The sequence below is a fragment of the Prionailurus viverrinus genome, chromosome A2 (genome assembly GCF_022837055.1).
Source record: "Prionailurus viverrinus isolate Anna chromosome A2, UM_Priviv_1.0, whole genome shotgun sequence".
Lineage (NCBI taxonomy): Eukaryota > Metazoa > Chordata > Mammalia > Carnivora > Felidae > Prionailurus > Prionailurus viverrinus.
In genome coordinates, this window is record NC_062562.1 from 45793423 (window position 1) to 45808772 (window position 15350).

At 40.9% G+C, this 15350-nt stretch overlaps 1 protein-coding gene across 1 annotated transcript in view; it reads right to left on the reverse strand.

Annotated features, from left to right (window-relative positions):
* The window catches only part of SUMF1 (sulfatase modifying factor 1), a 95473-nt gene that overhangs the window by 34454 nt on the left and 45669 nt on the right, over positions 1 to 15350 (reverse strand). The window contains exons 4-7 of the mRNA XM_047849650.1: positions 14204 to 14286; positions 12194 to 12316; positions 11327 to 11441; positions 5965 to 6078 (exon numbers count right to left, since the gene is read on the reverse strand). Coding sequence (XP_047705606.1) covers positions 5965 to 6078; positions 11327 to 11441; positions 12194 to 12316; positions 14204 to 14286 — 435 coding nt within the window. The remainder of the gene's footprint in view (positions 1 to 5964; positions 6079 to 11326; positions 11442 to 12193; positions 12317 to 14203; positions 14287 to 15350) is intronic.

Below are 15350 nucleotides of genomic sequence, written 5' to 3' on the forward strand. Positions count from 1 at the left end.
CCTGCTCTGTTTGCTCAGGGAGAGTCAACAGTAACAAGAGGCTGTAAAGGTAACTTCTTATTGTAAAGTAGAAACAAACAGTGTTTTTACGATCTTCCAAACAGCAACTGGAATTCGCATTCACTCTTTGCAAGCAAAAAGCGAGTGTTTGGATAATGGGTTTGAAAATGTGTTTACAGGATCTAAATATCTCAGCCATATACATTCACGGTTATTTCTATTTCTCAGCACTTTTGTTGTTGTTGTTGGATGATCAACCTTGCTCCAGAGCCACAAAGAAAAGCAGCAGTGGAGAAACATTAGCTTTTTCTCCTTAATGATTTCCATCTACCACTTGGGAGAAAAAGAATTATTTTCCCTGACACAGTCCCAAGACACTGTTTTCCTTTTAGCACATACTAAGTACAATGTAAACCATATTAATTTACTATCAAGTTTAAGTCAGCTTCATTAACACCTGAATGTTTTTTTTTTCATTTTTGATACTAGGTTACTTCTCCTTCAAATCGATTTATTCATGCCCCTAAAACATCCTCATTAAAAATATGGGAATGAGGTCCTTAGGTAAGGTAAAAGCAGGTAAAAGTCCTCAGTCAGCTCCTCGTCCTAGCACAACCTAGGTACCAATGACGGCTTGCTGCACTGATTAGGCTGCTGTTGGGTAATCGCTGGGTGTGGCAGGCTCAACTAAGAACGATGACATGATATTTACCGGGTTTTGCCAGACTGAAACAAGGACAGTCGCATGCCAATGGCAGAGGAGGACTAGGAAGACAGGCTAAGTAGGAATCTAACATTCTTGCTGTACAAAATTCATTGATTCATGCAGTGGCAGGAGACCAGAGGAGGGGTTACTGGGAAAAGAAGTAATCAAGTGTGGAGTGTAGAGGATGGACCAAAGTGATGTCCCAAGTGCCATAATCCCAAGTCCCAAGGGCAATCACCGCATGGAAAACAAGATTTTGAGCAGGACTGACAAGTGTGGCACCTGCCAGCACACTGTACATGCAGATTTCAGGTCAGAGGGAAGGCATGCGCCATGTGTGACAGCCAGGGGCTCCGAGTGTCATTCAAAACCGTGTCATTCAATGCAGACAAGGAGGGCTTACCACCTCCCTGGTCAACCCTATACCGTGACAAAGCAGCCTGGCAAAACAGGATACAGTTCCAAAAATGTCTGGAGCTATACAATCTAATTGAACAATCAAATTACACACCAACAAAAACAAAACAAACTCAATCTCTGGCTAATAGAATTTGGCAAGCAGCCGGATTCATTCAAAGCAGGAATGGTTTTTGAAAAACTTTATTCCCGCTGAACTTGAATGAACCATGAAGCACTAGCAAGTTTCTCATTTAAGGATGACAATGTGTTATGCCAGCCAACGGTAAGGAGAGAAGGAGTTCTGAGCATTCTTTATTTATAAATATCACTTTCTTCCCCAACATTCCTCATCAACTCTGCCTGAGAGAAGCATATAATACCCCAAGTAGGCAGTCAAAACACAATTTAAACAAAAACAATACACAACAACACTTCTGAGGTATAAAATACTTTCACATGCAGCATCATCAAATTTAACTTCACAACAAATTCATGATAAAAGTAAAATTATTCCCAACTTGTAGATAAGGAAAGTTAAGATATCCTAAGTTTAGGGGTACCTGCGTGCATTCGTCAGTTAACTGTCTGACTCTTGGTTTTGGCTCAGGTTATGATCTCATGGTTCATGAGTGTGAGCCCCCCTCATTGGGCTCTGCACTGGCAGTGGAGAGCCTGCTTGGGATTCTTTCTCTCCCTCTCTCTCTCTCTGTCCCTCCCCTACTTGTGCTGTCTCTCTCTAAAAATAAATAAATAAACTTTAAAAAAAAGAGAGATATACTAAGTTTACAGAAATTCCTTTAATATTAAGTGGCAGAGCTATAATCCAAATTACTTTGACTCATTCCAAGACTGGAGTTCTTTCCCTCAGGAAAAAAAAAAAGCTGCCCGAATGAAACCATATACCTCAAAGTTAGAGTGGAAAATATATCATAGATCACACCATCCTCTCACACAATCAGCAAGCAAGTCAGCATGGTACGTGGGTAGTGTGAGTGAGTATGCAGGTGCTGGAAATTAGGGTGCTATGTAAGCTCAACACATTCTTTACTGAAAGCACTACATACTGCCATAGATTAATATGGGCCTTGGGGTGAGGTAACTGAAAAGGGAAAAAAATGACCTTTTTTTGTTTGTTTGTTTGGTTAAAAGAAATAGTAGCAGCAATGGTAATACTCTGGACTGTATCTGTGTGGAAAGAGGTGATGCCATCTTAAGCAGCTCCAGAAGACACACACACACACACACACACACACACACACACACACACACACATATATGCACACACCCTCCACGTAACCTCCTACCAGCTAAGACCAAACCAACCCTCACTTCATATGGTCAAATACATCAGCCTCTCTCAGAATTGTGTGTACAAAGCACACAAGATATTTCCACCACCTGCTTCTGCCATAAATGACTGCCCAATAAAATAAGCACTAATGATTAACTTTTGCTCCCTGGAAGTCACTGAATGAGAAAAAGATATTCCCTGAATAGCCTTTGCATACAGAACACTGACTTTTCTCAAGCTCCCCAAAGAAGCTTTAAAATGATTTGCCATTATGAGTTAGTCTTGGAACTAACACATATGCATGGCATGGAAGAGATCAGTTCCTGAGTTGAAATATTTACTAATCGGGGCGCCTGGGTGGCTCAGTTGGTTGAGCGTCCGACTTCAGCCCGGGTCACGATCTCACGGTCTGTGGGTTCGAGCCCTGTGTCAGGCTCTGGGCTGATGGCTCAGAGCCTGGAGCCTGCTTCCGATTCTGTGTCTCCCTCTCTCTCCGCCCCTCCCCCGTTCATGCTCTGTCTCTGTCTCAAGAATAAATAAACGTTAAAAAAAAAAATTAGAAATGTTTACTAATCACGTGGACATTTTGGTTCAAAACTCTCCCTGAAAATGTCTGTTTCCCAGCAGCCTTTGCTTTTGAAACACCTGAAATATGAATAGTGGTCACACTCAATTCTAGGTCTCTGGAACTGGCTTTGTTACAGGACCAGCTATTATGCACCACATTCTTTGCTAGGCACTGGAGATACACAGGCCATTAGGGAAAGAAGGCAAATAAATTGAGACCTCAGTGAGAAATAGGAGTTTTAACCAAACCAGATGAAAACTACTATAGTTGCAACTATAGTTGCAGTTCCAGAGGAACTGCAGGGCTCAAATTCCAGAGAAGAGGGAAGCTCAGAGACGACCTTTCCCATTCTTAGTTTCACCTAGAGGTCTGCTGATTCACAAAGGCAGCAGGTATAAGGCTGAGAAGCTGAATAGAACTCTCAATAGACTCGTGGCCTAAGGAAACAAAAAATGGAATTACAAGACCCTTCAAGGAAGAAGAGCCATAGTAAAACCCCTGACTTTTGGTTGGCATCCTAAAAACTACATCCAGACAAGCCCTCACAGGGACTGAAGCGCACCTTCAAAACATCCCAACTCCTGATTGGAATTAGCTCATCTGAAATGGAAGTTTCCACAGGCAAAGGTACATCCTCTCTAGAGAAAGATCACGCTATCCAGATCTCCAATAATATCTATAATTTTTCATATGCATTGTCTGGTACTCAGCCAAAAATAGCCAGGCATGTGAGAAAACAAGATGTGACCAAACCCAACAATGACAACAGAAGCAGGTCAAAGGGTAGCTAGAGACTAGAGTTATGAGATGCAGACTTTAACATATGATGACTAAAAACCACAGTGAGATTGCACTATACATTGACTAAAATTGTTTAAATTAAAAATATTAACAATATCCAGTGTTAACCTGGAGACCAGTTTTTGTCCTTTTCCTCTGGTTAAAAGAAATACAGTAAATACAGTAAACTATTAATATATGTTACGTCTAAATGGCAGGTATGTATTATACTATTTTCTGTACCATCCTGAATTTTTATTAAATTTTATAACTAAATGTTTGAAGAAGAAGTAAAAGGTATGGCTAGAAAGATCAGCAAGGATTAAATGATCTTAGCCTTGAGAACTTGTGTTCAAGAAACTGTACTTTCTTCTTTAGACAAGAAGCCACTGAAGGGTTTTAAACAGAGGAGTGACTGCGTTAAATCTGTTCTCTGTAGACGTCATTGTAGCTGCATAGTGCAGAGAGATGGAAGGCAGAGGCCCAGCTGGGAGGCTGTTGCAGTACCCCAGATGGGACATGCCAGTGGCACTGGAAATGAAGGAAGTTGTAAAGATTTGAATGACGGAATCTGAGTTCTCTAGGAAGTTGGGGTTTAGTTCTCAAAACAGATGAATTTTAGCCCATTCAAATCAGGAAGCAAATGAGGCCACTGTGACCAAGAGAAATCTAAAATCAGAACAATTTATAAAGCAAGGACGACATCTAAGATAGCTCCTGGGACTGGGGAAAACAAGAGAAATGTGAATTTTTCTGTAAATCCTTAGAAGACACACAAGCAGTTATAAGACTGGAAGCTAATAAGCACTCAGCTCGACAACAGATGGTCAGATAGATACATTCACAACTTGCCAGAATCCTGAAGCCTTGTGCACCCCCTTGCAAACATGCAGATGCTTTTATCCGAGGGGGAAAAGTTCTATTTCTGACTCTGACAGCAAATGCCAAGTCACATCTTGCCAGTAGAGAATGGCATCTCCCAACCACAAACCTACGGAGAATTTCACAACCTTATTCTCATTTTGGAGAGAAGAGTTGTCTTTGACCGCTACTTGCACCAGCCCTGCCAGAAAGTACAAGGGAAATGAGTGGGGGAATGACAGTTTCCGAAGAACTCAGCTTTTTCATCTGCACCCAAGAAAGTAGGTTTGTGTCTCCAGATTATTCATGAGCAGCCCACATGTTATTCTGTGAAGAAAAATCAAGCACATCAAACAAATTTATCCTTATATTCCGAAAAAGGGCCTGAGGCACAGAGCCTGACAATTTCTTCAATTACTCGAGCTGCTTAACCCTCCACTGACGAGAGACTGAAGAATTAATTTTCTTTATAGTTACTCTTAGTTGCCTTTTCAAAAGTTTAAGGTTTAAAATTGAGCATATTAAGTTCCCAGTCTAGCTAGTTTTGGTATAAATATATATTCTTGATTCTGACTTATGAATGTCTAGCTTGCTAGAGATAGGATTTTTAAATGGTTCTTTCCCCCCACACAACAAAAAATATTCAGACACGGTTTTTTTTTTTAAGGAAGTACTTCTCACCTACACGCCCATGTAGTCCCTCAATTTTTGTATGTTCTTCTGGCAGAGCCTGGTTTTAGGGGCACAGTTGAATGTTAGTTGCATTTAACATTCTTCCCATACCAGAGTAGGTAAAACTTAGATAAACTTGGTTGTCTTAATTCCCAAGGCATATGATGCACCGAACTGACATACTGCAGAGTGCAGGAAATAATCACTAAATGACTCAACTTCCTGACTCAACATTGACCAGAAAATACTTTCTCGTTTTTCTCTAAATAACACTCCTGAATCAAAATTTCAGCCAATCAAAACTCAGGCACTTAGCTGCATGATAAATACCATCTAGCATATCTCACTGGTTATTACTAAAAACATTAATGAATTTTGCATAGTTATTTAGATATCTTACTCTGATCAAATTTATGAGGCTGAATAATAATTTCTAAAGTTATAGGCAGATTCACTCAAATAATTATTACCATCACCATCCAGAAGTACATAAAATGCTTGTAGATATTTCTACACAGCGCTTTAAACTTGAAATGAGAGACACGTACTTAATATCCCTTTGGGGAAATTCCAAGATTAATTTCAAGAGCAGACAAATACTCTTCAGAAACACATGAAATTCTTGCCACAGACTGCCTAGGGGATGGATATAATCTTCTCATGATACAGTCTGAGAATGATACTCACTGGATTAAGTGTTTTTTCAACAGAATGGTGAACGGTCCACCAGTCTGAAGTCCATTCCCATGCGTTCCCCACTATATTGTATAAGCCATAACCATTGGGAGGAAAGGCGTCGACCTAAAAATTAAAAAAAGGGAATATGCTGTCAAAGTACTCACCTTCTTTGGAAAATCTCTTTGCTGCAAAAATGCACTAAAAGAAGTAGAACTTCAAGGTATGAATATTAATTTTCATTCTGACCATCAAACTGCAATTTGGCCAATGTAAAAACAAAGAAAGAGACATGTTTTGCTTTGATTTCTCAAGGGGAGTTTAGAAACCTAAGGAGAGTTTATACTACATGGTAAGGAAGTCAACAAAACTCTTCCTAACAGACAAATAATGACCAAATCTGTACCTGATGGGGGAGGGGGGAGATGATGATTTCAACTCTCAAAAGCATAACAGAAACATCATATCAGACCCACTATAAGTTTTACCATCAGAGCTAAGATATGTGGCCACATGATGTCTTTTACGTTGAAAAACACCAAGTCACTTCTGTCCTCTCTACCCACCAGCCCCCTCCAACTCACTATCTTATCTTTAAGCCTCAGTCATTATCATCAAAACACTGAGACGACTTGTTTTTCTAAAGAAAATGTGAATTCATTATCAAGCATATTTGTAAGAAAAGGTTTGCAGTCAGTCTCTGGAACCTGGAAGTATGAGGCCAACTGAGATTCATCAGCAAGCAATCATATCACATTTCAAAGGCAGGTCAGACAGCCTGCCACATAATATTGTCATAGACAAAGAGCCAAAGTATAAAGCTTTTTTAAGAAGGAGGGAAGGGAGAGGGGTAAGAAAAAACTTTAACTGAAAAAGTTAGTGTAGACAATTACACTATTTTAGCGACTTAAAATATTTTCCCAACATTTTTTAATGGAAATTCTCAAACATAAAGAAAATTTTCATTTTTTAAATGAAAATATACTAAGTTATCTTTGGGTTTTTATTATTTATTTATTTATTTTTTTTTTTTTGAGACAGAGAGAGAGAGAAAGTACAATCAGGGAGAGTAGAGGGAGAAAGAGAAAAGGAGAGGGAGAGGAAGAAGAAGAGAGAGAGAGAGAAGGAGAGGGAGAGAGAGAGGAGGAGAGAGACAGAGAGAGAGAGAGAGAGTATCCTAAGCAGGCTCCACACTCAGTGCAAAGCCTGACACAGGGCTCCATCCCACAACCCTGGGACTGTGACCTGAGCGGAAATCAAGAGTCAGATGCTCAATCAACTAAACGCCCCAGGCGCCCCTATCTTTGCGTTTTAAAAAATATTTTTGTAAAAAATAAAAATAATAATATAAAATACAAAAATATATATGTTTTTGTAAATCCATGGGGTTTTTTCCCCCATACTAATGACGTAGGACTAAAGAAATGAATAAACTAAAAATTCACCTCCATTTGACACTTGAATATGGAAGCACCTGATACTTGGGCAGTTCAGAGCACTTCAAAGTTATGAAGCTACTTCCTAAAAGAACTTCATCTGGATAATTTGGAAAGCTAAAAAATTTTGCCACTCTGCTTCCATATTCAGCATTCATTATGGAAACAGCAGTCTTTATTTACTGCATCATTCAGTAATTCCATGCATGTCAAGTGAAGGCAGGAAGGGATCAATGGCGTAAAGACATCAAAGAGCTTACTGAGGGAGAAAAAATATATACCCAAAACAAAAAATCTAATTTTGTAAGACAGAGTGGGATGAGTAGGGAAATGAGTGGGGAAAAAATGTCTCAGAAATTCCCAAGAGGGAGAGGATTTCTGGCTGCAGAGATTTCCGGTTGCAGATTTCTGGCTGTATCCTCCTCTACAAAGGTAGAAGAGTCTCATTGGAATCAAGTTCACAGTTCTAAACTGAGAGAGACAGTAAAGGTGGAGAGGCCACAGGCATAAACCGTTCTTCAAGAATTTAGAGATGATCGGAAAGAGTAAGGTGGGATAATAGCTGCAAGGAATAGAAAGAAAAAGAAGAATTTAATTTGTTTCAAGAAGAGAAGAGAAAGAGCCAGGGGCACAAGAGCAATTAAAAGATGCAACAAACATTCTGGAGGAAAGAATCATTTCTCAGGCTCATAGAACACACAAGCGGAGGGGGCTCAAGTTCATGTGCCTGAGGTCCTTTATATGTGCCCACACTTAGCAGCTACTGAGCAAGCAATTTAACCTATCTGGTGCTCTTAAACCATTCAGATGGGGAAATAAAATTGACTCAAATTTTGGGGTTTTCTTCCCCCTTTAAAAAATCTGATGTTTAAGTGAGATAAAATCTGGAAGTCACCATCCCTAAAATTACCATCTATGAGTATGCCATTAAGGAGAAGAAACTGTATAACTGCTCATTGTTAAATTAATTGCACTAACCAAAGCTTCCTTCCAGGAACCTCACAAGAAAACAAATGTGCATGAGAAATATTTCAAACCTGCTGAATGATTGCTATGCATTAAAACCAAAACACACTAATAGTTGTATGAAAGCAGCTAACAAAATAAAAATCCAATTCGTAAGATTCACTGTGGTCAGAATAGTTTGCTCCGTCCACACCAGAAGTAATAGCATACATAAAATATCAGGTGAGAGAGCTGTTTCACTGTAGTCCACCCCACCATTGAAGTTAAATTCCTTCTCTCTAATGAACAGACTGTGTGGACACAACAGCTCAAGTGGACTCAAGGTAACTGTCTGGGTCAACAGTCCTATTTTGAAGATACAGATCTTGCTAAGTCTCATTCCAAACACAGGTGGAAGCCACCTCCCTGTGCCCTCCTGCTTCTTTCTCCCCAGGTCATGTCTCTCAAATTGGTTCTTTGAGGGCCCCTGGGAACTGTTCTAATTTTGTCTTAGGAACTTGCATGGTTGCTTCTTGAGGTAATTTCTGGTGCATATATTCCAGGATAGACATCTGCTGAACTCCCAGTTAAATGTTCCCACTCCAAACATCTGTAAAGTGTCCTTATTTCACAGGGAACTTTGTGTTTTCTGAACAGGTGCCCTTAAGGATAAATGACTGTTTTCCTTGGAGACTCAAGTACTGAAATAGGATATGAAATTCCATAGCAGTAAGCACTGTAAAATATTCATAACTGCCCAGTCCAGCCTTTTCTTGGCCTTTTACTATAACTGACAGGCGCTTATATAATTTGGTCCATTGGAAGCCCACACCTTAGGATTCAAGGCTTACTGCAGTAGCCCTACTTCTCACAGCCTACCATCTAGGAAGGGGACCCAGGCTGCTAAGGCCCTTGTGCCAGTCTCTCTAATGTATCTGCTACCAAAGAAGGCCGGGTATGAGCCCAATGTTCTGAGCCATCCATGTTAAAGGTTAGCGCACTGCAGGTGAGTTGCTGCACACTCCGTGGCAGTGTATAACACTTCGATGGCCACTGTCCCACTGCCTCCATCTACCAACATCTTTCCTAGGGACTCGTGAGCATCCTCACCGAGCACCTACAATTCCAGTTTTGCTGACCAAAGGTGGCCCATCATTAGCTAGGTTTCTCACCCATGGAAAGTCTGAGAAAGGGTGGAACTCCTTTAGTCCCTGACATGTCTAATCCCTCATTTTGCTGAATACAACTATGTGCTTGTGAGAGTAGCAGCTATCATGAAGGAAACTTTGGAGGAACCAACTTCTAGATCAAATGATTAGTCTTCTGCTTCCTTCGGGTAGTACATCATTTCCCATTGGTTTGTGTTGGTTCCTTTATCACATGCTTACACATATATATGGAATTTTATATATACACATATGCACTCCAATACCTCTTGGAAGGCTACATCTTCTCATGTAATCTATTATTTACATCAATTGCCCCCCAAAAATGAAACTATAATGCTTTACTATAGCTCAAACTATTTTTAGATTTCTGGTAGGTCAAGTGTCTCTCCATTCTTCATCTTTTCCAAAAATGTCTGGGTCTTTCTCACTACTTTATTATTTTAAGTCAAACTTTAGAGTCATTTGGCCATCTTCCAAACAATGTATCTGTGTTACATTTATAAGTAAATTTTGGAAGAATTATTTTTGTGTGAAACAAAAATACAAATATGAAAAAAATGACAACTGTTTAAAAGAGTGTTGAAAGAAAATCATTCCCTGTAACAACAAACCCAGTAAGGTGTTACTTCCCCACCGCAAGATTTCTTTCCTCACTGTTAGGAGAAAATGAAATATTTCCAACATTGCTTCATTAGTGTATGACTTTGCCAGCAAAAGAGCAATGAGAAAAGAACTCTTATATACTTGTGGAGGGAAGTATGCGATATGCACTCTGGAAAACAGTTTAGCCATATATCTAAAACCTTTACCAAGAGTGTTTACTAGTCTTTGGCTCATTAATTTCATTTTGGGAAACCTATCTTAAACAAATCATCAGATATACAATTTAATATTTATTTATGTACAAGATGTTCCTTGTTAAATTATTTAGCAAAAACAAAACATGACAAAACAACAGATATAACCTAAATTAGTGAATGATTAATAAAAGGCAAATAAATTAGGGCTTATTCAAATGACAGGTTATCCATCTGTTGAAAGACAATGTATTTGTTCCTCATATTAAGCAGGGAAAAACAGGATTTTAAGTATTACATTCAGCATGACCCAAAAGCAACATGTAAAAAGTATATACATATATATATATAGACATATGTATATGCATATATGTATGTATGTGTGTATACACACACATATATACACATATACACAGCTATATATACACCAGAAAAAAATATGCTGGCATATATGGTAGTTCAGAACATGGGCTTTGGAAACAAACAGACCCAGTTCAAACTCCAACTGTGCTACTTTCCAGCTGCGTATCCTTGGGCAAGTTAGTTAACCTTTCTGTCCCTCAGAATGCCCACCTGGAAAATGAGGATAAAATACATGGTACCTACTTTACAAAGTTGAATTAACATTAAATGCATTAACTCATAAAAATGGCCTAGCACCAAGCCTGCCACACTGCACTCACTCACTAACTACCAGCTATTATTAGCATCAATAAACATGGAAAGGAGCATAAAGAAATGTACCAAAATGCTAACAAGGTTTATCTCTGAGTGGCAAAATTCCAAGTCCTGTTAATTTTCTCTTTTATACTCTTTTTGTTTTCCGAAGTTTCTCTAAGTATGATGGAATCAGAAAGAAAACTGTGTTATGAAAAAGAATATTTGATTAATTATTAGGAACTGCCACGCGCACAGGCGGATGAACACAGGAAGACGGCAACAGACTGGTCAGAGAGCGCGCAATGCCTTCCGCGCATGTCCGCGTTCTCTGTGGCTGCCGCCCGCCTCCGGAAGCCTTGCTACTCACAGGCGCAGTCCCTCGGAAGCCATCCTCCCCAGTGTTGGTCACAGGAAACTCGCCCTGCCAAATGTTGGCATAATGTTGGCCTTTCGGCTGCAGTTTGTTGCCCCAGGGGAAAAGTCTGTCAGAAGAGACACAGGCATCAGCCTGTCAAACAGGCACAGGTTTCTGGATTAAAGTCAAGAGAAGGAATGCAATGAAAGAGAGGGCATTGCTCACTTGTTCTGAGAGAACTACGTTTTACATTTCAAATATATAAATAAATAAAGCTTTTAACCAGAACTGTTTTGCTTTTGAAACTTCCGCACAACCAGCTCATGTCAAGTTCACCACAATCTCCGTGTTTCCCGGGTACTAGAGAGGCCTGCAATAAGTCACATAGCTAAAAGAAGGGCTTATAGAAGGCTGGGAAAGTAGGCATCATTGTGGACTTATATGGTAGCACAATCAGGCAGTATCACACCACACTTTTTTAAAAAGCCTCTGCTATTTTAAGGAGCCTTTCCTAGAAGATGTGACCCAAACATGAGCTTTCTGTCTCATGGTTCTAGAAGCAGAGAAATACCACTGCTTCAGGACATGCCTAAAATAAGAAAATCCTAAACGCAAGGCAGCCTGCCAAGAGGCTCTGAGGAGGACTCTGTAAGATCATAGGGAGATGAATGCGTGAAGCACCCTTTGGGGCTGCAGGGAGCCCACTTCACCTGACGCTTTGGTGACCCAGGCATCAGTGTCTCCTAGTAAGTTCATGCAGATGAAGAAAGCCTAGGAAGAAAAAGCTCTTGTTTTCAATCAACTTTCTAACCGAAGTAAGTTCCACAGATTTAGAAAAAGGTCAACACATAGTTAGGCAAGGTGAGACGCTCCAAGTACCTGTTTTGCAGGCCTCCTCGACAGCTGTATTCCCACTCAGCTTCCGTGGGCAGCCGCTTTCCCGCCCACGTGCAGTAGGCCACGGCATCGTTCCAGGAGACGTGCAGAACTGGATGATCAGGCCTGGGGAAGAGCAAAAGCAGAGTGTAGAGGGGCACAAACTAGAACAGGAAACAGAAACCAGCTTCAGCAAAGCGCCTATAATCACCCTCAGTCCAATCTGGGTGTCCAATCTCAGTCCAACCAAACCCCCAGCTGTGCCACATCTGTCACCTTCCACCACAGGTGTCTGACATCCGAGTCTCCCAAATGGGTTATAATCCTCCTTGGAACTAGACTTAAAACATGTCCTCCCCAGCAGGCAGGCCTAGACCCCCAGAGAATCTCACTTGGTACACTGGGTGTGGAGATGCACCCCCCATGTCCCCCTCGAAGGAAGGAGTGCTGTTCCAGCTGCTAGGAGTGCCCCTTCAGGGTCTCCCACAGCTGTGGAGAGTCACCTAAGAACAGCCAATGACTAACCACAGTAGGGGCATAAAAGTCCAGCCATTTCAGAACACCCACAGCTCCGTCCTACAGGCCCTATTTACCCCAAAGCCCTCAAAGGGATCAGTGGGGACTTCTTGGGCCTACATTATAATCTCAATTGTTCCCTCTGCACAATCTTGCTTTTCCCCTCCTCTGCACAGGTTGCTTGGCTTTAAACTTTGTGCCTTTCTACTACAGATTAGTCATCTATATGCACCTCCTGCTAGCAGATACCAAATGAGTATTTTTTCTAAGGGCATAGAAGGATAAGGAAGGTTAGGGGGAAAGTTTGCAAATAAGGGGATCCGCACGTTCATACAGCACTAGATAATTCTAATTCCCTGTTCACCCTTTTTCAAGTGAACTACACACTCCTAGTCCATTCCTTAAACACCTCTGAATTCCCTCCAGCAATTACACCATGACTTTCATTTATTCCTTCAACAAATGTTTACTGAGTACCTGTTACGTGTCAGTTACTATTTTCAGCAATTAGAGACATACTTTGCTAAGAAAATACACTCAGTGGAAAAAATACATTCTCCTCTGGGTTTTCCTTCTGCCTTAGCTTTTTCTTCTATTAAGTTCATGAAAGAAAATACCACTTGGGAGCTAAGAGGCCCAGTCAACCTGTGGTGCCCAAGAATTCTATGACTTTCTGCCTCACAGTCCATTTCTACCACGAAGGCTGCCAGCTCAGGCTTTGCAAGGTTTCTGCCCTTCGTCAAGGGGCTATATCCCTAAAGCTGAACTTCATGAGCTCTTAGCTCCCTGACAATGAGGGCAATAACCAGGGATGTTGTTAAAAATAGAGGCTCAAAATTCCCATCAGAAAAAGTGGGTTAGGAGAACAGTTTTCTTAGGCTGTTGAGATGCTGAGTCCTGACCCAACCTTTCTCCATCTCCAGGGCTTAAAGTGCTACTCTATTTTTGCTTGAGATAATTATTTCCTTGCCACCCTGGAGACTGGCTGACCGACTTGCAGCTCTGTGGTTTTTCAGTCAGATGGTGGCCTCAAAGTATGTCAGTCCAGGACTGGAGATAACATGAATCCTATACCCAAGGCTTGAGTTTCCACAGTGACCACCTGGCCAGACACAACTACTTATCCACAGCACAGATGGTCTTCTTCCTCATCGTGACCCACTCATAGGAGAGAGCAAACAGACAGGTTGCAAACATTAAATATGTCAAGAGATTTATAATAGGCCTGTCAAAGGCGGAAAAATTTTGCAAAGCAAACTCTTTGAGAGGCCAAATGAGGAAGAAAGAGGTCACTTGTTAGGAGCCTTCTATGAGTTACAACAGTGTTTGGGTCTCCACATATGTTATTTCCTGCTATGTTATTTTCCTACCAACCAACGAGAGTTGGTCATTAGCACTCTTTTACAGATGAAGATGGCCACCGAGTTCCTTTTCAACAGCACAGGAATCTTTTTGGCAATTAAAAATGTCCACCAGGGAAAGAACCATCAGCCTCACCTGTGTCGAACAGTAGAGTCTGGTCCTTCTGGGTGTCTCCAGTTAGCGCCTTTAACAGGTAACCACCAGGGAGCAGCTGCAACCTCAAAGCAACACCCAGAAAAGCTGAGGTTAGTTAGGATGACTCTAGAAAAACAATGACTCAGTATGTGCAGAAAAAAATCTGACTTATGATCTTCAACTTCCATATCAGTTACCAAACAAATACTTTTACCAGACTATCAAAAATAAATCTTCAACAAAAAAGTATTATTTCATATCAAAAAGCACCACAATGACTAAATAGACATGTATTTAAATGATGTGTATCTCCAAGAATTGTTTAAAAGAGGAAGTGCTAGCTAATCCTCTATAATCTCTAGCAAGTGAGAGACAGGTAGTACTGCTCCTGTTTAAAACATGGGGAAACAGAGTTAACCTTACAAGTATGTGCTGGGCTGAAGGTCCAACCCAGGTGGTCAGATATCAAGCTGAAGCATAGGGTGAAAAGCTGCAGTGTGCTTTCAAAAGACCCTGGTTCAATTTCTAGCCCAACATCAGATGTGCAGCCCCAAGCAAGTTCACTGTTTATCTGGCTTCATCTGCAAAATGGGCACAGGACCCTGGCCTCACCTACCTCAGAGGTTGAATTAGATAGGGAAGTGCTCAGCCAGATGTTCCCAGGACCTTAATTCCTACTTTACAGTTCCAGTTACCCAAGTAAAATACCAAGTGGGCCTCATTTAGTGACTGGTTAAGAGCTTGGCTTTGGAACCAGTCAAAACAAGAGTCAAATCACGCATGATGTGACCCCTGGCAACCTACTGAACCTCCCAAGACCTGTTTTCATACTTTTAGATGGAGACAGTAACAATACCTACCTCATGGGTTATGACAAGGAGGAAACATAACATATATGAAGGGCTTACGAGTATGCCTGGCACTACCATGCACTCAGTACAGAGAACTCATCTCAACCATGGCCTCCTGACAGGAGGAGAGTCATAAAACATCTTCATTACCACTAACCGAAGAACAGAAATTTGCAAATGACTCTTGTAATATAAACCGAAGTAGACTCAAGGTTGTCCCCATGACAATGCTACTGTCAGTCATTTGCTCCCTGATGAGCTGGGTTGAGTGGAAGAGAAGGGGGAAGTGTTTCTGC